Source organism: Oncorhynchus clarkii, chromosome 12, assembly GCF_045791955.1.
Source record: "Oncorhynchus clarkii lewisi isolate Uvic-CL-2024 chromosome 12, UVic_Ocla_1.0, whole genome shotgun sequence".
NCBI lineage: Eukaryota > Metazoa > Chordata > Actinopteri > Salmoniformes > Salmonidae > Oncorhynchus > Oncorhynchus clarkii.
In genome coordinates, this window is record NC_092158.1 from 32282474 (window position 1) to 32305139 (window position 22666).

General features: G+C 42.8%; 1 protein-coding gene across 3 annotated transcripts in view; it reads left to right on the forward strand.

Moving 5' to 3' along the window:
* Positions 1-1721: 1721 nt before the first annotated feature.
* Positions 1722-22666, forward strand: part of LOC139423078 (glycerophosphodiester phosphodiesterase domain-containing protein 5-like) — a 51534-nt gene continuing 30589 nt past the window's right edge. The window contains exons 1-2 of one of the 3 annotated variants that reach the window (XM_071174707.1): positions 1722-1787; positions 19240-19417. In XM_071174707.1, coding sequence (XP_071030808.1) covers positions 19298-19417 — 120 coding nt within the window. In that variant the 5' untranslated portion in view covers positions 1722-1787; positions 19240-19297. Of the gene's footprint in view, positions 2074-19024; positions 19130-19239; positions 19418-22666 lie in introns of those variants that run through there. The other 2 variants (XM_071174705.1, XM_071174708.1) reach the window with 2 other exon arrangements.

Genomic DNA, 22666 nt, shown 5'->3' on the forward strand with positions numbered 1-22666 from the left:
ACTCATCTCCTTCCTGAGTGGTATGACGGCTGCGTGGTCCCATTGTGTTTATACTTGCGTATTATTGTTTGTACAGATGAACGTGGTACCTTCAGGCGTTTGAAAATTGTGCCCAAGGATGAACCAGGCTTGTGGAGGTCTACCATTTTTTCTTGGCTGATTTATTTTGATTTTCCCATGATGTCAAGCAAAGAGGCACTGAGTTTGAAGGTAGGTGTAACGCACTGGGCGTAGTGGGTGCGGAGTCAGACGCAGGAGGCAGAAGATACAGAGTAGCGCTTTATTACACACCGGGGAAAATGTACTCACCAAGAAACTGGGTACAATTGCCCAAAACCAGGACCGCAACAGTCCGGAGGGAAAATCCAAAACAACCAGCACTACCACACAAAATAACCAGTGGGGAACTAAACAAGCCCGCACAAAGAGCAGGCGGGCCCACCAGCAGCTTAAATAGCCCAACTAAACCTAAACAAGAAACAGGTGTTACTAATCAGACAAAAACAACAGAAAAGGGAAAAGGGATTGGTGGCAGCTAGTAGGCCGGTGATGATGACCACCGAGCACCACCCAAACAGGAAGAGGGGCCACCTTCGGTAAGAGTCGTGACAGTAGGCCTTGAAATACACCCACAGGTACACCTCCAATTGACTCAATTGATGTCAATTAGCCTATCAGAAGCTTCTAAAGCCATGGCATTTTTCTGGAATTTTCCAAGCTGTTTAAAGGCACAGTTAACTTAGTGTATGTAAACTTCTGATGCACTGGAATTGTGATGGAGTGAATTGTAAGTTAAATAATTTGTCTGTAAACAATTGTTGAAAAAATTACTTGTGCCATGCACGAAGTAGATGTCCTAACCGACTTGCCAAAACTATAGATTGTTAACAAGAAATTGGTGGAGTGGTTGAAAAACGAGTTTTAATGACTCCAACCTAAGTGTATGTAAACTTCTGACTTCAACTGTATATCATACATACACTGAGTGTTCAACGCACCTTCCGAATATTGAGTTGTACATTGTTTGCCCTCAGAACTGCCCCAATTCATCGGGCATGGACTCTAGAAGGTGCTGGAAACGTTTCACATTAATGCTGCTCCATGTTGAGTCCAATTCTTCCCACAGTTGTGTGAAGTGGACTATTCTTGATACACCCGGGAAACTGTTGAGTGTGAAAAGGCACTTCAATCCTTGGTCTTGCCCATTCACCCTCTGAATGGCACACATTCACAACCGATGTCTCAATTGTCTCAAGGTTTAATAATCCTTCTTTAGCCTGTCTCCTCCCCTTCATCTACACTGATTGAAGTGGATTTAACAGGTGACATCAATAAGGGATCCTAGTTTTCACCTGGAATCATCTGCTCAGTTTATTCCATGGAAATAGCATGTTTGTAATGTTTTTTACACTCACTGTTATATTTTTGATGTATTAGTTTAGCATTTTGTTTTATTTTTAGCTGCCTCTTGGGCCTCCCACGGGCCTGGATTAATCTGGCCTTGATTAGGAATATGATCCTTGTAGGGAACCTATGGAAAAAATAATTGAGTTATTTAGTCATTATTGGAATATGTCGTTTACAGTGTGCACTTTTATTTACCTATCCAACGTGTAGACCTGATTCAGTTGATCATACCTCCGATGCTCATTGTGTCACTAGTTTCTAACGCCCTCTACTTCGAACCAGGGCAAATGCAGAGGATACACTGTAGCTCCACCCACACCGTGTCGAATGGATTAAGGTTCTCTCCTGATCTGCGAAGTGTGTCGGCGGGTCACAGTCCTGTGAGTAATTTTCTTGGGATTTAAGGAAAAATAACTTCGGACATTGTCATTTGAAATATAATTCTCGCTGCGTTTAGTTTAATTCATGTGATGTTTTGTCATTAGATGGGTTGCCAATATAACCAGAAACCATACATGTGCGTATTATTTGAAGTTTGAATCTGCAATAACTTCAAAGAGGGGACAAGTATTGGTGTAGCCTAATCCCACAAGAACATAGCTGTGACAGACAGGAACCTGTTTTATACGTTTTGCTTTGGAGAAGATACACCGTCGTGGAGGGAAGGTGGGTGTTGACATTGTGCGCAGGTTAACGGATTACGTTTCATATAATCCGATCGCTGTCACATAGTCTATTGACCTGTGTGAAGTGCCTTGTTTCCCTGCTATCATTTCATGAGACGCAATGAGACCATGATGACCAGAAAGTTGTATTTATTTTGGCTAACTGGGTAGATAAAATATACATCCTGTATAATGTATATAAAACATGTTAATTGGCACAGGTAAAGTAGCTCACAGTGGCTGACCAGACCTGGACAATTTAAATATGATTTTTGTTCTCTATCACATCACCATCATCATACCTTACTGTATTATTTCTCACTGTAGCCTAAAATTCCTGGTCAACCCTTACATTAAGTTGCACTGATACCTAGTTAAATAGAAATTGAATTCACTTGCGTAATTACCAAATAACTACACAGTAACTGTACTAGTGACCAATGCAGAAAGTACTTGGCCACTTGCTTCAATTCTAGTTTAATTAGTTGTTTTATACACTGTGTCTGCAATTACAGTGTAGTACTAGCTGAGTAATTAGACAATACTATATAGTTACAGATTGCAGAAGGGCAACTTTATGCAAACTATTTCCCAACTCATATCTCATATATCTCATATATTGATCTATAACCAGAGTTAAATTCAAGGCCAAATGAAGAAATGGCTCATAGTTACATTTGGGTCCTCTGCCATATATGATTGGTCCAGCAAAGACATCTCTGGGCTGCTATTATCTGTTTGTCTAGCTTGGGACTGTCATAGAGATTATGATTTCTGAGAGAAGATCAACATTTGTGAATGCACACATTTAGCTTTGTGTTTTAATACAATGAATATTGAGGCCTGTTTTGACATTTTGACAGGTTATTATTTGTATTTATTGAACCTTTATTTAACTAGGAAAGTCAGTTAAGAACAAATTCTTATTTACAATGACGGCCTACCCCGGGCCAAACCCTAACCCGGACGACGCTAGGCCAGTTGTGTGCCGCCCTATGGGACTCCCAATCACGGCCGGTTGTGATACAGCCTGAGATGCAGTGCCTTAAACCGCTGCGCCACTCGGGAGCCCGTAGACTGACTGAAATATTTTCACCAGGTGTTGGCCAACCAGGTTGTGATATGGATCTCTTCCTATCTTTGTCCTGTACCAGATCCGTCAATAGTTTTAGAGAGAAGGTTGGGATGGGCTCTAGTAATCACAGCAACAAATCGCACCAGGGAAGTTGTAACATCTCAGTCATAAGCAACTCTAGGATCTCCATTTTAATTAATTGGGTTAATTAAGTTGACTTTTTTTTTTGCCCTTTTTGCTCTCTGGTCGAGAGACTATACTTTTAGAGAAAAGGGTTCCAACAGGGTTCTTTGGTTGTCCCCATATGAGAGGTTCCATGGAGAACCCTTTTGGTTCCAGGTTGAAACATTTTGGGTTCCATGTAAAACCCTCTGTGGAAAAGGTTCTACATGGAGGCCCAAAAGGTTCTACCTGGAACCAATATGGTTCTACCTGGAACAAAAAGGGTTCTACCTGGAACCAAAAATAGTTCTTCAAAGGGTTCTCCTATGGGGACAGCCAAATAACCCTTTAGGTTCTAGATAGCACCGTTTTTTCTAAGAGTGTCGAGCCAGTGCTTTTGTAACAACACTTTCCAGTCTGTATCTTACCCTGCCTTTCCCAACCTACGTCATCATGAGGTTATTATCTGTCAGGTCTGAATCATCATTAATTAAATAATGATTTGGCCTCAATGTGGCAGACTCTGCATGAATGATCAAATGAATGCCAAGAGGTTACACAGCGTTGCTACTAAGGGACATCTCAATCAGCTTTAAGCCACATCCACCCACTACCTGATAATGTCAGGTACATAACACAGTGCCAGCAAAGTCTATTTCTGGCACCAGCAACCTCAGCGATGATTGATTTCACATGTAGTATGAGTCATATCTGAACCTATGGTTTGAATGAGGGCAGTGTTAGTAAATGTTCAATGTCTTCCCACCCCTTTGATGAGTAGCTATGATGAGAACATTGCTCTAATGAAAACCCTATTGTGGGGAGGTGAATACACTGAATGAGAGATCCAGGAATGAATAACTCATGTAATATATTTTTCATGAGGGAATGAATGAATGATGAGGGAGCCTGGAGATAAGTAACACTGACCAATATAAAGAGCTAATTATATATATATCCATGTCAGAGACTCAGTGGATTATTCTATGAATAACCATGAGCTGATGATTCTAATGACAACGGTAACTTTGACATGTGCTCTCATCTGAGAAGCCAATTCTAGAACAATGCTATCGTCTGAGAGGATGGTTCTAGAACAGATTTGGCAAGGAAGTGAGACACAGGGAGAGAAACCTAGAGAAGTCTTCTCAGGTTGTTGTGGGTAGCCTCTCAAATAATCTAAACAGATTCACTCTCCTTGTCTCCTCTCCTTTACCTGCATGCTGGACAGAAGAAAACAAGTCCCTCTGCTGTAAGGATTTTACTTGGCTTGTCATACTTCTCATACTAGTGCAGATGGAGACGAGGAAGCCACTTTAGATGACTAAGATGCAGCCATGTTGGTAGGTAGCATCAAGGAAAGCAGAATAAAAAAGGAGACAAGGAGAGGAAGCCACTTTAGATTATTGAGATGTAGCAGTGTTGGTTGGTAGCTTCAAAGAAAGCAGACTCAAACAGGAGATGAGCAGAGGAAGCAACTTGAGATGATTGAGATGGAGTGTGGTAGATATTTTGACCAGGGAAGCCAGACTCAGAGGAAAGACATAATGACACCCCAACAGGAAGGAAGTCCTGTCTCTTCTGTTCAGTCCCTCTGGCTATGGACAGATAACCACAAACAGCTGAGAGGAGACTGTTGATGAAAGATGTCAGAAGACATTTAGGGGCCAGTCAGTTGGGTGGCTCTTCTGCATGGTTATTACAAGTTGCTAGGGGGACGCGTTAAAACAACGGGTGTTGAAGACACTCCGGTCAGCAAACAGACAACCAGACTGATTTCTCCATCTCTCACAGGTGGAACTAGACAGTGCCGTCTGATAGAGTGTGTTGACAGACATTTGCAGTGGATTATGGAATTGTTGTATCTTTTTCCATGGAAAAATTGAGAAACCAACATTGCACAGAATCCCCACACCTGCGACTGTTTCTCTAGTTTTTAACAATTTATACAATTTAGGACTAATTCCCAAAGGGGACTACACCCTACTCTAATATTTGATTTGCCAGTTGTTTTGTGATACACACCACCCTGTCTCTTGTCTTGTTTCAGGTTGTTTTGCTTTTCTCTGTTTGCCCCTGGGACACTTGTTCCTCAGCTACAGTACGGCGCCAGTTATGAAACTCCCTGCAGCGATCCTTTAAAGGCCTCTGAAGTCTTACTACCTGGGATATTTTCCTGCCCAGGGTAAAAGTTATTCCAAAAAGCTCTGTTATAGATATTTCTCCAGTTAACTGCATTAACCATTGGCATTATTGTATGTTAACCCCCAAGGAGTGCTTGAAGAATTCACCGACGAGTAGGTAAACCACACATTACCCTCCATATTATTGGCGAATGTGCAATCATTGGAAAACAAACTGGATGATCTACGATTAAGACTATCCTACCAACTGGACATTAAAAACTGTAATATCTTATGTTTCACCGAGACGTGGCTAAACGACGAATCGGAATCTCCGTGCATCGGCAGAACAAAGCAGCTACGTCTGGTAAGACGAGGGGCGGGGTTGTGTGTCTATTTGTCAATAACTGCTGGTGCGCGATGTCTATTATTAAAGAAGTCTCAAGGTATTGCTCGCCTGAGAGTTCTCATCTATAGTATTCGTAGCCGTCTATTTACCACCACAAATCGATGCTGGCACTAAGACTGCACTCAACAAGCTGTATAAGGCCATGCGCAAACAAGAAAATTCTCATCCAGAAGCGGCACTCCTAGTGGCTGGGGACTTTAATGGTGGCCTTTTTACCTAATTTCTACCAGCATGTCACATGTTCAACCAGAGGGGAAAAAAATTCTAGACCACCTTTACTCCACACACAGAGACGCATACAAAGCTCTCCATCGTTCTCCATTTGGAAAATCTGACATAATTCTATCCTCCTGATTCCTACTTACAAGCAAAAGCAGGATTTACCAGTGACTCTCTCAATATGGAAATGGTCAGATGACGTGGATGTTACGCTACAGGACTGTTTTGCTAGCACAGACTGGAATACGTTCCGGGATTCACCCAACGGCATTAAGGAGTATACCACCTCAGTCACCGGCTTCATCAATAAGTGCATCGACGACATTGTCCCCACAGTGACCGTATGTACATTTCCCAACCAGAAGCCATGCATTACAGGCAACATCCATACTGAGCTAATGGATAAAGCTGCCGTTTTCAATGAGCAAGACACTAATCCAGACGCTTATAAGAAATCCCGCTATGCCCTCAGAAAAACCATCAAACAGGCAAAATGTCAATATATTACTAAGACTGAATCCTACTACACCAGCTCTGACACTTGTCGGATGTGGCAGAGCTTGAAAAATATTACGAACTACAAAGGGAAACCCAGCCGCGAGCTTCCCAGTGACGCGAGCCTACCAGATGAGCTAAATGCTTTTTATGCTTGCTTCGAGGCAAGCAACACTGAAGCATGCATGAGAACACAAGCTGTTCCAGTCGACTGTGTGATCTCGCTATCCGTAGCCAATGTGAGCAAGACCTTTTAAACAGGTCAACATTCGCAAAGCTGCAGGGCCAGACGGATTACCAGGACGTGTACTCAAAGCATGTGTGGACCAACTGGCAAGTGTCTTCACTGACATTCAACCTCTCCCTGACCGAGTCTGTAATACCTACATGTTTCAAACAGATCACCATAGTCCCTGTGCTAAATAAAACAAAGGTAACCTGCCTAAATTATTACCGCCCGTAGCACTCACGTCGGTAGCCATGAAGTGCTTTGAAAGAATGGTCATGGCTCACATCAACACCATCATGCCGGAAATCCGAGACAAAGGAGGGGTGCGCGCTTAGTACAGGAGGGGTGTGTGCTTAGTCCCCTCCTGTACTCCCTGTTCACCCACGACTGTGTGGCCAAGCACGCCGCTCAACACCATCATTAAGTTTGCTGACGACAAAACAGTGGTAGACCTGATCACAGACAACGATGAGACAGACTATAGGTAGGAGGTCAGAGACATGGCAGTGTGGTGCCAGGACAACAACCTCTCCCTCAATGTGAGCAAGATGTAGGAGCTGATCGTGGACTATAGCAAAAGGAGGGCTGAACATCGATGGGGTTGAAGTGGAGCGGGTTAAGAGTTTCAAGTTCCTTAGTGTCCAGATCACCAACAAACTATCATGGTCCTAAAACATCAAGAGAGTTGTGAAGAGCGCACGACAACACCTTTTCCCCCTCAGGAGACTGAAAATATTTGTCATGGGTCCCCAGATCCTCAACATTTTGAAAGCTGTACCATCGAGAGCATCCTGACATCACCACTTGCATCACCACTTGGTATATGGCAACTGCTTGGCATCTGACCATTAGGCGCTACAGAGGATAGTGCGTACAGCCCAGTACATCACTGGGGCCAAGCATCCTGACATCCAGGATTTACCTCGACTAACCTGACTTGCTACCGGTACCCCCTGTATATTGGCCAAAGCATTTGATACGGTAGACCATTCCATTCTTGTGGGCCGACTAATGAGTATTGGTGTCTCTGAGGGGTCTTTGGCCTGGTTTGCTAACTACTTCTCTCAAAGAGTGCAGTGTTTAAAGTCAGAAAGTCTGCTGTCTCAGCCACTGCCTGCCACCAAGGGAGTACCCCAAGGCTCGATCCTAGGCCCCAAGCTCTTCTCAATTTACATCAACAACATAGCTCAGGCAGTAGAAAGCTCTCTCATCCATTTATTTAGAGATGATACAGTCTTATACTCAGCTGGCCCCTCCCTGGATGTTGTGTTAAATCCTCTACAACAAAGCTTTCTTGGTGTTCAACAAGCTTTCTCCACCCTTAACCTTGTTCTGAACACCTCCAAAACATAGGCCATGTGGTTTGGTAAGAAGATTGTCCCTCTTCCCACAGGTGTTATTACTACCTCTGAGGGTTTAGAGCTTGAGGTAGACACCTCATACAAGTACTTGGGAGTATGGCTAGACAGTGCACTGTCCTTCTCTCAGCACGTATCAAAGCTGCAGGCTAAAGTTAAATCTAGACTTGGTTTCCTCTATTGTAATCGCTCCTCTTTCACCCCAGCTGCCAAACTAACCCTGATTCAGATGACCATCCTACCCATGCTAGATTATGGAGACATAATGTATAGATTGGCAGGTAAGGTGCTCTCGAGCGGCTAGATGTTCTTTACCATTCGGCCATCAGATTTGTCACCAATGCTCCTTATAGGACACATCACTGCACTATACTCCTCTGTAAACTGTGCATCTCTGTATACCCGTCGCAAGACACACTGGTTGATGCTTATGTTTAAAATCCTCTTAGGCCTCACTCCCCCTATCTGAGATATTTACTGCAGCCCTCATCCAACACCCGTTCTGCCAGTCACATTATGTTAAAGCTCCCCAAAGCACACACATCCCTGGGTTGCTCCTCTTTTCAGTTCGCTACAGCTAGTGACTGGAACGAGCTCCAACAAACACTCGAACTGGACAGTTTTATCTCAATCTCTTCATTCAAAGACTCAATCATGGACACTCTTACTGACAGTTGTGGTTGCTTTGTGTGATGTATTGTTGTCTCTACCTTCTTGCCCTTTGTGCTGTTGTCTGTGCCCAATAATGTGTGTACCATGTTTTGTATTGCTACCATGCTGTGTTGTCATGTGTTGCTGCCTTGCTATTTTGTTGTCTTAGGTCTTTCTTTATGTAGTGTTGTCTTCCTTGTTGTGATGTGTGTTTTGTCCGATATTTATATTGTATTTATTTTTTAAATCCCTGGCCCCCGTCCCTGCAGGAGGCCTTTTGGTAGGCTGTCGTTGTAAAAAAGAATTTGTTCTTAACTGACTTGCCTAGTTAAATTAAAGTCAAATAAAATAAATATAGCTTCATTATTGTTATGTCATTTTTCTTGTTACTTTTTGATGTGATTTAGATGTTTAGTAAATATTTTCTTAACTCTATTTCTTGAACAGCATTGTTAGTTCACTGTCAGGTCTGCACCTTTTGTATTCGGCGCATATTACAAATAACATTTGATTTGAACTTATTAAGAGAATATTGAGAGAAATAATTATCGGTCTGACTTTGTCTCTGTTTAAGGCAGTTTGATTTATTGAAAGGTATGAGTGTTTTTTAAACTTCATTCCTTTTGCAGCTAGCTGTTGGCTTCATCTGTCCTCCACTTGTCTGTTTGAAACCTAATCAAAAGAAAAATAAAGACCTTTCCTTTTGTGTTCAACTATTCATTTGAATGGAACAGCCTAACAGGGATAAACATTTAACCTGTCATCAGATTTCTTGTTCTGAAAAGGCAGAGTGTGTCAATAGGGGGATGGGTGACCTGACCTGGGTAAAATATTTCCCTTGTGATGGAGGGCTGGGCGTCCCTGCATAACCCTCTCCTGGGGGCCAGTCCAGGGTGTGGACTCTGGCAGGGTGCCCACGGCTCAGCTCGCCCAGCATGGTGAGCTGCTCTAGGCTAGGTCTCTATGATTTAAAGTTTACAACGTACTGTAGGTGTACAGGGCGAGAGTAAATTTGGAGTAATCAAGGGGACATACAGTGACACATTCAGTACACACAATATCACATAATGACAAAGCAAAAACTGTTTTTTAGAAATGTTTGCAATGTATTAAAAATAAAAACTGAAATGTTACATTTACATAAGTATTCATACCCTTTACTTTGTACTTTGTTGAAGCACCTTTTAGCTGTGATTACAGCCTCATGTCTTCTTGGGTATGACCCTACAAGCTTGGCACACCAGTATTTGGGGAGTTTCCCATTCTTCTCTGCAGATCCTCTCAAGCTCTGTCAGGTTGGATGGGAACGTCAGTTATTTTCAGGTCTCTCCGGAGATGTCACTCAGGAACACTCAGAGACTTGTCCCAAAACCACTCCTGCGTTGTCTTGACTGTGTGCTTAGGGTCGGTGTCCTGTTGGAAGGTGAACCTTAGTCCTGTCTGAGGTCCTGAGTGCACTGGAGCAGGACCTCATCAAGCATTTATCTGTACTGTGCTCCGTTCATCTTTCCCTCAATCCTGACTAGTCTCCCAGTCCCTGCCGCTGAAAAACATCCTACAGCATGATGCTGCCACCACCATGCTTCACCATAGGGAAGGTGCATGGTTTCTTCCAGACGTGACGCTTGGCATTCAGGCCAAACAGTTCAATCCGGATTTCATCAGACCAAAGTATCCTTTAGGTGCCTCTTGGCAAACTCCAAGCAGGTTGTCATGTGCCTTTTACTGACAAATGGCTTCCGTTGTGCCGCTCTACCATAAAGGCCTGATTGGTGGAGTGCTGCAGAGCTGGTTGTCCATCTGAAAGGTTCTCCCATCTCCACAGAAGAGCTATGGAGCTCTGTCAGAGTGACCATCGGTTCTTGGTCCCCTCCCTGACAAAGGCCCTTCTCTTCTGATTGCTCAGTTTGGCCGGGCAGCCAGCTCCAGGAAGAGTCCTGGTGGTTCCAAACTTCTTCCATTTAAGAGTGATGGAGGCCACTGTGTTCTTAGGGATCTGCGATGCTGCAGACATTTTTTGGTACCCTTCCCCAGATCTGTTACTCGACACTATCCAGTGTTGGAGCTCTACGGACAATTCCTTCGACCTCATGGCTTGGTTTTTGCTCTGACTTGTGTTGTCAACTGTGGGACCTTATATAGACAGGCGTGTGCCTTTCCCAATCATGTCCAGTTAATTGAATTTACCACAGGTGGGCTCCAATCAAGTTGTAGAAACATCTCAATTTCGAGTCTCATAGCAAAGGGTCTGAATTAATGATGCACCGATATGACATTTTTGGTCGATACCGATATCTGATATTTTCATTGCCAAATTAAACCAATACCGATAACCAATATTAAACGTTTTTGCAGCCTTTTTTTGCATTCTAGTACAATAAAAATGCTAACACAACACATGGACGCGTGGTCTAAGGCACTGCATCTCAGTGCAAGAGGCGTCACTACAGTCTCTTGTTCGAATCCAGGCTGTATCACATCCAGACGTGATTGGGAGTCCAATAGGGTGGCGCACAATTGGCCCAGCTTCGTCCCGGGTTTTGCCTGGGTAAGCCATCATTGTAAATAAGAATTTGTTCTTAACTGACTTGCCTAGTTAAATAATGGTTACACGCGCGCACACACACACACACACCACTGACCAAAAAGTAATTTTGTTGGCATTTACGTATGTCCCCATTACCAGAAAAACATAATCAAAACCTATTTCTTTCACTTACTTGCTGTGCTGTTTCGTTGTTCATTTGTTCAGTCTTTTCATTCTCAATCAGGATTTCTATGGAACGCCATTTGGGTCTTTGCGTGTCAAAAAATATATAACACTATAACACCATTTTACACCAATTACACAAACACAAGATATATACACTGCTCAAAAAAATAAAGGGAACACTAAAATAACACATCCTAGATCTGAATGAATGAAATATTCTTATTAAATACTTTTTTCTTTACATAGTTGAATGTGCTGACAACAAAATCACACAAAAATTAGCAATAGAAATCAAATGTATCAACCCATGGAGGTCTGGATTTGGAGTCACACTCAAAATTAAAGTGGAAAACCAAACTCCAGGCTGATCCAACTTTGATGTAATGTCCTTAAAACAAGTCAAAATGAGGCTCAGTAGTGTGTGTGGCCTCCACGTGCCTGTATGACCTCCCTACAACGCCTGGGCATGCTCCTGATGAGGTGGCGGATGGTCTCCTGAGGGATCTCCTCCCAGACTTGGACTAAAGCATCCGCCAACTCCTGGACAGTCTGTGGTGCAACGTGGCGTTGGTGGATGGAGCGAGACATGATGTCCCAGATGTGCTCAATTGGATTCAGGTCTGGGGAACAGGCGGGCCAGTCCATAGCATCAATGCCTTCCTCTTGCAGGAACTGCTGACACACTCCAGCCACATGAGGTCTAGCATTGTCTTGCATTAGGAGGAACCCAGGGCCAACCGAACCAGCATATGGTCTCACAAGGGGTCTGAGGATCTCATCTCGGTACCTAATGGCAATCAGGCTACCTCTGGCGAGCACATGGAGGGCTGTGTGGCCCCCCAAAGAAATGCCACCCCACACCATGACTGACCCATGCTGGAGGATGTTGCAGGCAGCAGAACGTTCTCCACGGCGTCTCCAGACCCTGTCACATCTGTCACGTGCTCAGTGTGAACCTGCTTTCATATGTGAAGAGCACAGGGTGCCAGTGGCGAATTTGCCAATCTTGGTATTCTCTGGCAAATGCCAAACGTCCTGCACGGTGTTGGGCTGTAAGCACAACCCCCACCTGTGGACATCGGGCCCTCATACCACCCTCATGGAGTCTGTTTCTGACCGTTTGAGCAGACACATGCACATTTGTGGCCTGCTGGAGGTCATTTTGCAGGGTTCTGGCAGTGCTCCTCCTGCTCCTCCTTGCACAAATGCGGAGGTATCCAACCCTTGGAAGGCTACAAACTTGGAAGAACAGAATTGTCTAGAATGTAATTGTATATTGCAGGGTTAAGATTTCCCTTCACTGGAACTAAGTGGTCTAGGATTAGTGGAAACGCGTTATTTCGAGTGATGAAACACACATCTGGCAGTCTGACAGACAAATCTGGGTTTGGCGGATGTCAGGAGAATATTACCTTCCCAAATGCATAGTGCCAACTGTACAGTTTGGTGGAAGAGGAATAAAGGTCTGGGGCTGTTTTTCATGGTTTGGGCTAGACCACTTAGTTCCAGTGAAGGGAAATCTAAACCCTGCAATATACAATTACATTCTAGACAATTCTGTTCTTCCAAGTTTGTAGCAACAGTTTGAGGAAGGCCCTTTCCTGATTCAGCATTACAATGCCCCTGTGCACAAAGCGAGATCCATAGAGAAATTGTTTGTCGAGATCGGTGTGGAAGAACTTGACTGACCTGCACAGAGCCCTGACCTCAACCCCATCGAAACATTTGGGATGAATTGGAAAGCCAACTGCAAGCCTGGCCTAATCACCCAACATCATTGTCCGACCTCACTAATGCTCTTGTGGCTGAGCGGAATGAGATTTTACGACAAGCAGGTGTCCACATACTTTTGGTAATGTACACTAAACAAAAATATGTGTTGTGTCCCATGTTTCATGAGCTGAAATAAAAGATCCCAGAAATGTGCACAAAAGCTTATTTCTCTAAAATGTTTACATACCTGGTAGTGAGCATTTCTCCTTTACCAAGATAATCCATCCACCTAACAGGTGTGGCATATCACGAAGCTGGTTAAACAGCATGATAATTACACAGGTGCACCTTGTGCTGGGGGCAATAAAAAGCCACACTAAAATGTGTGTTTTTGTCACACAACACAATGCCAAAGATGTCACAAGTTTTGAGGGAGCATCAATTGGCATGCTGACTCCAAAAATGTCCAACAGAGCTACTGGCAGGGAATTGATTGTCCATTTCTCTATCATAAGCCACCTTCAACATCGTCTTAGAGAATTTGGCAGTACGTCCAACTGGCCTCAAAACCGCAAACCATGTGTATGGCATCGTGTGGGCAAGCGGTTTGCTGATGTAAACATTGTGAACAGAGTGCCCCATGGTTGCGGTGGGGTTATGATATGGGCAGGCATAAGCTACGGCCAGAACACAATTGCATTTTATCGAATAGCAATTTGAATGCACAAAAAATGCCGCAATGAGATCCTGAGGCTCATAGTGAGGTGTCTGTACAGATACAGATACCTTATCTGGCACAGTCATGGGAATACAGATGCATATCTGTATTCCCAGTCATGTGAAATCCATAGATTAGGGCCTAATGCATTTATTTCAGTTGACTAATTTCCTCCTATGAACTGTAACTTAGTAAAATCTTTGAAATTGTTGCATGTTGCATTTTATATTTTTGTTCAGTATAGTTAGTATATGTTTATCTCTGTTTTGTTCTGTTTGCTTCCGCTTAAGATATGTTTTTCAACAAACTCGGTGGAATGAATACACCCCAGATCACACGCAAACACAGTTCACTTTCATAGCAGCCACATACAAACAGGATAATAATTTTACTCATTGTGTAATTCCTTCTCACATCTACACGCTTTCCTCCTCTTACCTTGTCCCTTCGCTTGTAGACTTCAGTGTACAACAAACACATCAGCTGTCTGTGACCAGGTGAAAAAAACTTTAGAAGCCAAACCTTCATATCATAACCGCTAACCACTATACACAGCCTACATTGTTGTCTCTATATTAGCTAACTTCATAGTCAACTTAGCCACTAGAACTAGCTCGTTAGTAAACCCGCTACAATCATGCAGTACAGTGTACAGTCAGCAAACAGTTTAGCAGTTACACTTGTGGACCCCAGTGGCAATAATGAATTAAACCAAAAGCTTACCTTGACTTGGAAGGGTTCCAGTGTTGGATAGCCATAGCCAGCTAGCTAACATAGCATCCCTCTCTGCCGTATTTCGAGTAGGCTTAACTAGCTAGCTGCATGCACTAGCTAAGTGAAAGTGAAAAGAAAAATACATGTATCTCTCGCTCTCTTGCTTCTCCTTCATTTTTCAATTAATTAATTTGTTCAAAACTGTTCAACTATTGTCTTTCTCTCTCTTAGTCAACTACTCACAACATTTTATGCACTGCAGTGCTAGCTAGCTGTAGCTTATGCTTTCAGTACTAGATTCATTCTCTGATCCTTTGATTGGGTGGACATCATGTCAATTCATGCTGTAAGAGCTCTGATGGGTTGGACGATGTCCTCCGGACGTTGTCATAATTACTGTATGTTTATGGAAGGGGTGATATCCATGAGCTTCCTAGGTTTTGTATTGAAGCCAATGTACCAAGAGGAGGACGGAAACGAGCTGTCCTCCGGCTAAACCATGGCGCTACCCTACAAAGTGCTGTTAAGGCTACTGTAGACTGTTACAAAACAGTGTGTTTTAATCAATTATTTGGTGACGTGAATATATTTAGTATAGTTTTATATAAAAAGGATTGCTTTTTTAATGTTTCACTATTTTTACTTTTATGAAATTCACTGAGAAGAATGCTCCTCCACATTCTCATCTGTAGAGCCTCCACTGGTTTATATGGTCATTACTCAATAAAGCATCAATCTTATTTCTTGAATAAACCCTATTCCAGGACCAGGCTAGATCTGTGAAAGGCTGATAGGGAGCTCATTCCAGCGTCATGGAAACAGTGGACCTGGCACAATAGCTTTACACAAACACAGCTGAGCTGAGGAAACCAGATAATACAGCTGGAGCTGCCAGCCACTCACGTTTTCAATCTCATTCTCTCTATCTCTCCGTTCTGAGAATCGGTCAGTCTGTTAGGTGATAAAGTACAGGGGGAAATTCACTGCTCTCTTTGTCTGGGAAGATTAACCAGGAAATGGGCTCCTGTCACTGTTCTATGTCTTCATCTGACAGCCATTCACTGAGAGAACACTGACGCTCACCCGAACCGCTGGTGTGATTAAAAAGACCAATAAATATTTCCGTGCTTATCTCGTTTAGGTTGGCATGGTAGCATTGATTTGATAAATCAACAGAGTGGAGGAGATAGTGGAAGTGTAGCTTTGGCAATGATTGATACCGTATGTTCTCGTGTAAAATTGATTTTCAGCTTGAGGTAGGGAAAAACTAAGGGGATGTGGCTGACATGCAAACTGACATATCATTTCCAAATTTGTTTGCATTAAGGTTAGGTTAATATTAGGGTTAAGGTAAGAGTCCGTAGGTAAGGGTCAGCTGTCAATAAAATATCACATTTACATAAGTATTCAGACCCTTTCCTCAGTACTTTGTTGAAGCACCTTTGGCAGCGATTACAGCCTTGAGTCTTCTTGAGTATGACACTACAAGTTTGGCGCACCTGTATTTGGGGAGTTTCTCCCATTCTTCTCTACAGATCCTCTCAAGCTCTGTCAGATTGGATGGGGAGTGTTGCTGCACAGCCATTTTAAGGTCTCTCCAGAGATGTTCGATCAGGTTCAAGTTCGGTCTCTGGCTAGGGCAATCAAGGACATTCAGAGATTTGTCCCGAAGCCTCTCTTGCGTTGTCTTGGTTGTGTGCTTAGGGTTGTTGTCCTGTTGGAAGGTGAACCTTCGCCCCAGTCTGAGGTCCTGAGCACAATGGAGCAGGTTTTCATCAAGGATCTCTGTGAACGGAGCAAAGTACATATTTCCCTCGATCCTGACTAGTCTCCCAGTCCCTGCCACTGAAAACATCCCCACAGCATGATGCTGCCACAACCATAGGGATGGTGCCAAGTTTACTCCAGATATGAAGCTTGGTAGTTAGGCCAAAGAGTGTCTGTTCTGATGAAACCAACTCTTGTTTCTCATGGTCTGAGAGTCTTTAGGTGCCTCTTGGCAAACTCCAAGCGTGCTGTCATGTGCCTTTTACTGAAGAGTGGCTTTCGTCTGGTCACTCTACCATAAAGGCTTGATTGGTGGAGTGCTGCGGAAATGGTTGTCCTCCTGGAAGGTTCTCCCATCTCTACAGAGGAACTCTGGAGCTCTGTCAGAGTGACCATCGGGTTCTTGGTCACCTCCCTGACCAAGGCCGATTGCTCAGTTTGGCCGGGCGGCCAGCTCTAGGAAGAGTCTTGGTGGTTCCAAACATCTTCCATTTAAGAGTGATGGAGGCCGCTCTGTTCTTGGGGACCTTCAATGCTGCAGAAATGTTTTGGTAACCTTCCCCACATCTGTGCCTCGACACAATCCTGTCTCGGAGCTCTACAGACAATTCCTTTGACCTCAATTCCTTTTGCTCTGACTTGTGCTGTCAACTGTGGGACCTTATATGGACAGGCATGTGCCTTTCCCTATCATGTCCAATTAATTGAATTTACCACAAGTGGACTCCAATCAAGTTGTAGTAACATCTCAAGGATGATCAATGGAAACAGGATGCACCTGAGCTCAATTTCGAGTCTCATAGCAAAAGGTCTGATTACTTATGCAAATAATATATAACTTTTGTTTTTTATTATACATTTGTACAGAAAAATCTAAAAACCTATTTTCGCTTTGTCATTATGGGGTATGTATGGATTGATGAGGAAAACATTTGGAAAAAGTCAAGAGGTCTGAATACTTTCAGAGTACACTGTAGATGAGATAATAGACAAAAAGTTGAATCATGTTCTGTTTTACATGTAATTAATACTTTCATTGAATGTTGGAAAGTGCATCACATGTCGTTAGGCCTAGTCTCTCATGACAGCCTCAGCTGATTTGGTTCTGGGTGCTGAGGTTGGGTTTGGCTTGATATGTGTTGAATTGAAAGGACATTAATTTGTCATTTTGTCCATTAAAACATGGTATTGGTCCTCAGTATCAAGTGAGTTGCCAGAGGATGGATGAGGTGTTTCAGTCCTACAGATATATAGTATGATTTCCTTTCCTAGTCACACAACATTAAGAATTTATTGTAATAAGAATTTTTCACAATAATTGAGAAGGCTGCAACTTGAGATTGTTCACTCTTTTATTATGGGACCAGGCTGCTTTATCCAGCTTTTTGTTCATAATTAATGTGAATATGTTTTACCTACTATTTCAGGGCACCTCTCCAGTTTCTCATTGCTTTACTCATTTCAAATGTATATACTGTATTCTATTTGCCCCCAGGTGGTAAGGGTAGGTAACAACACATTCGCCACGCCAATCCTCAACACGGGGGCCCCTCGGGGGTGCGTGCTCAGTCCCCTCCTGTACTCCCTGTTCACTCATGACTGCACGGCCAGGCACGAGTCCAACACCATCATTAAGTTTGCCGATGACACAACAGTGGTAGGCCTGATCACCAACAACGATGAAACAGCCTATAGGGAGGAGGTCAGAGACCTGGCCATGTAGTGCCAGGATGACAACTTCTCCCTCAACGTGATCAAGACAAAGGAGATGATTGTGGACTACAGTAAAAGGGGGACCGAGCATGCCCCCATTCTCATCAACAGGGCTTTAGTGGAGCAGGTTGAGCTTCAAGTTCCTTGGTGTCCACATCACTAACAAACTATCATGGTTCTAATTCACCAAGACAGTAGTGAAGAGAGCACGACAAAGCCTATTCCCCTTCAGGAGACTGAAAAGATTTGGCATGGGTCCTCAGATCCTCAAAAGGTTCTGCAGCTGCACCATCGAAAGCAGTTAGAAAGAGAACTGAAGGTCAATGTTTCACAAAATCGACTCTTGTTTTGCAACTGTAGACAATTGACCCATTGGTTGTGTATAAGTATTATGAAGCCATGAGGAAGGTTCATACTACAGTAGTTGCATTGAGACACTTTCAAAGGTATTGTTTACGTAATACTGCTGTTTAAATGACTGTCAAGATGAAAATGTTGAACGACAGAGTAATAAAATAAATGATAGACAGTGACTCCAGAACAGAGGTGTCAGCAATTTGAGGAAAGGTTTCCTTGTTCTCCAAAAGGGTATGAAAAAGCTATCTTTGCCAAGAGGACATTTTTAAACGCAACCAAGACAACCAGCATTTTAAAAAGCATGAGGCAAATGGGAGCTGAATATACTGGGCCTCTTTCTCGAGCAGGCTATTCTTTTAACAGGCCATTTTGAAATATGCTGATGTGTGCTTGGTTGCCAAGAACTCATTAATCATAGGATGGTTGGAGGCTTCGGATGGAAGAGTTACCATGAGTAAAGATAAAGAAACCAATCCACTGATCCACAATCCGGCTACCCCAGTTACATGACTAAGGCACAGAATATTCATGCATGTTTTTAGGATTTATAGGGTTCCTGTTGTTCATCACAACAATCACCATGGAGTTCAGTTACTGGAAAGACAGTCATCATGTTGAGTAGCTGGAAAATATAATAAACGGTATTCCACACAAACACTCCTTTATCTTCCTTCAAGTTACTTTATTCTCTCCAAATGATCTCTCCAGTTTTTAATTATCTTCAAGATGTTTCGGTCTTCTTCTCCTGCAGGCTTCCTTGTTCAGTGTGGAATGCTAGCGGACCGGTGGCGAGCCGAGGCTGAAGGAGCATGGTGAAGCACCAACCCTTGCAGCAGGTCTATGAGAAGCAGCTGTGTTTGTCCTTCCTCACTGGGATCTATGGCTGCCGCTGGAAACGCTACCAGCGTTCACATGACGACAGCTCCAAGGTGAGAGACAAGACTTCTGCAAATGTCACAAGATGTTCTGTTGTGGACAAATGATAGGTGTATTTGTACATTCTCTTGTCATACAAATCAGTGGAATGTCTGAGAGCTAGATTGTCCTGACCTTTAAATGCACCTGCTGGCAACATGTCTGGACTTGTTACTGAGGACCACTCTAGTCCTCAATCAGTCAAATACATTATTAAAGGGCACACTATTTAAAAATAAGATGGAGAACAAGCTATAGGATGAACAATACTGGCGTTTTGGGCGCAGGTACAGCCAACTAGCGCTAGCTAATGCTACCTACAAAATAATATTGTGATATGTAACTGTATCGATCCCCCCCCCCATCATCACTAATAACCAGTAGATCCACTGAATGACCGTTAGTCATAATATCTATTTACCCACATGGATTGAGGCCCAAACAGAGAATCTGTGCTAATGCTGCTTAACTATGCTTTGAGCTCAAAAGAAAATGCTTTGGATCTCCTCATGTGACATTTACTGAGCAGCAGGAGACCGCAAAACATCAATGGTAATGATGAATTACCAATATAGGGATTGATAGACCTTCATAAGCACAATTAGTATTTTGTGTGTGAGTGTGTGTGTGTGCGTGCATGCATGTGTGTGTGGTGTGTCTGTGTGTACATGATGTAGGAAAAAAGTGGGCTAGACTGTTTATTAGGCTGTCATTAACATTGCTGCAGCATACCTGATTTAGCTCCATGTCCCTAAGTGGAATCAACATGTTTAAACCAGAATGATCTTTGAGAAACTGGTTACTGTTTGACGTTTGAATGTTTATGGATTGGCTGCTTTGCGTCAATCCAATTAACATAATAAGAAAATCCCCATAACAATTTGTCTGTTTCAGCTAGAGATATGGGCTGCGTCTCAATTCACCGCATCCGCCTATGTTGGCGTTCTGCATCTGTGGTGGAAAGTGGCAGAGCTACAGTACTGTTTGACACACCGGTAGTCTTCTCACAAAAATGTTTGTAGCGTGCGAAAGGTTTGGCCTACAAACTAATATAACCACTTGATGGAAAGATGAGACTCCCACAAACACGATGGTGTTCTCCCAGTACCAGGAAGTTTGGAAGTATTTTGTGCTCCAAATAAAGGGGTTAAATACGTGTAAAAGAAATACATATATTTATATGTACTGAACAATAATATAAACACAACATGCCACAATTTCAAAGATTTTACTGAGCTAGTTCATCTAAGGAAATCAGTCAATTGAAATAAATTCATTAGAACCTAATCTATGGATTTCACATGACTCGGAATACAGATATGCATACCTTAAAAAAAGGTAGGGCGTGGATCATAAAACCAGTCAGTATCTGGTGTGACCACCATTTGCCTCATGCAGCGCGACACATCACCCTTCGCATAAAGTTGATAAGGCTGTTGATTGTGGCCTGTGGAATGTTGTCCCACTCCTTTTCAATGGGTGTGCGAAGTTGCTGGATATTAGAAGGAACTGGAATACGCTGTCGTACACATCGATCCAGAGCATCCCAAACATGCTCAATGGGTGACATGTCTGGTGAGTATGCAGGCCATGGAAGAACTTGGATTTTCAGCTTCCAAGAATTGTGTACAGATCCTTGCGACATGGGGCCATGCATTATCCAAAATGAGGTGATGGCAGCGGATTAATGGCATGACAATGGGCCTCAGGATCTCATCATGGTATCTCTCTGCAATCAAATTGCCATTGTTAAAATGCAATTGTGCTCGTTGTCCGTAACTTATGCCTGCTCATACCATAACCCCACAGCCACCATTGGGCTTTCTGTTCACAACGTTGACCTCAGCAAACCGCTAGCCCAAACAACGCCATACACGTGGTCTGCGGTTGTGAGGCCGGTTGGCCAAATTCTCTAAAACAAAGTTGGAAGTGGCTTATGGTAGAGAAATGAACATGCTGGACATTCCTGCAGTCAGCATGCCAGTTGCAGTCAGCATTGTGTTGTGTGCATTTTAGAGTGGCCTTTTATTGTCTGTGTAATGACCATGCTGTTTAATCAGCTTCTTGATATGCCATACCTGTCAGGTGGATTAATTATCTTGGAGAAATGCTTACTAACAGGGATGTAAACAAATGTGTGCACAATTTCTTTTAGAAATAAGCTTCTTTATGCAAATTAGCATTTCTGGGATCTTTTATTTTAGCTCGTCAAACATGGGACCAACACTTTACATGTTGCGTTTATATTTTAGTTCAGTGCATATTCCTGAGCTTTCTTATATTTCCTATACTGTATATAGGACAGACACTTCAAAACCTTATTCCTTATGATTTTTTGGGGGGACTGTATGTTTTGCCATTTAGGCATGTGTTATTCAATGTGTTTATGGGCTATAGAAGACAAGGCCAAATTGTATATTTTATCAAATAATTTTTTAATATGTATATTTTTTTTATACCTACACTGGTCCTACAATTCTAAATAAAATAGCTAAATGGTCCATGGTATGACCATCTTAAATCCATTCCATATGCTAGTTTAGTCTGAAGTCTGTTTATTGAAGAACTGCCTTATTCAGACCATGGGTGGGTGATGGATGATTTTCCAACAAATTTGTTAGTGAGATTATGGCAGTGGTAGAGGCTTGTTTGTAAGCAAAACAAAGTCAGGAGACATACAGTATCACTTGCAGGGGAAAAACAGTGACAAAGGAAACTTGACTGAGATACTGTAACCTGACACGTGTGAGATGGGGCACAACAATATCAGTCAGCCTGCAAGGCAAGAGCCTGCCTGTATATGACCTTTGCTTTAGGCTTCATAGAGAGAAATAAGATACAGTATTATACGCCTTATAATAAGACATTATAGTTCATATATGCTTATAACAGGTAATATAGTGTTATACCTGTCAGCTCTCTGTAAAATGTTACAGAGGGAGGCTGCAAGTAATGTGCATAGGTATAGAGGTCAGTGTGTACTATAACGCTAAACTCCTTTTCAATGGCTAGCAGGACACAGTTCTACCCATCCTGTATTGAAAGCTGATCACACCTCAGGAATATTTGAACAATTTTCCAAAACATACATACATAAAGAAAGACAGACAGACATTATTCAGTTGATTCAAAATAATAGTTTCCAAAATACAGTTATTGTCTTGTTATTAAATGCAACTCAAATTCAATGTTCTGTAAATAGTGGTCTGTATCAGCGAGGAGTAGTCATCCAACTCTGCTGCTCATTGTAAAGTTTTAGCTTT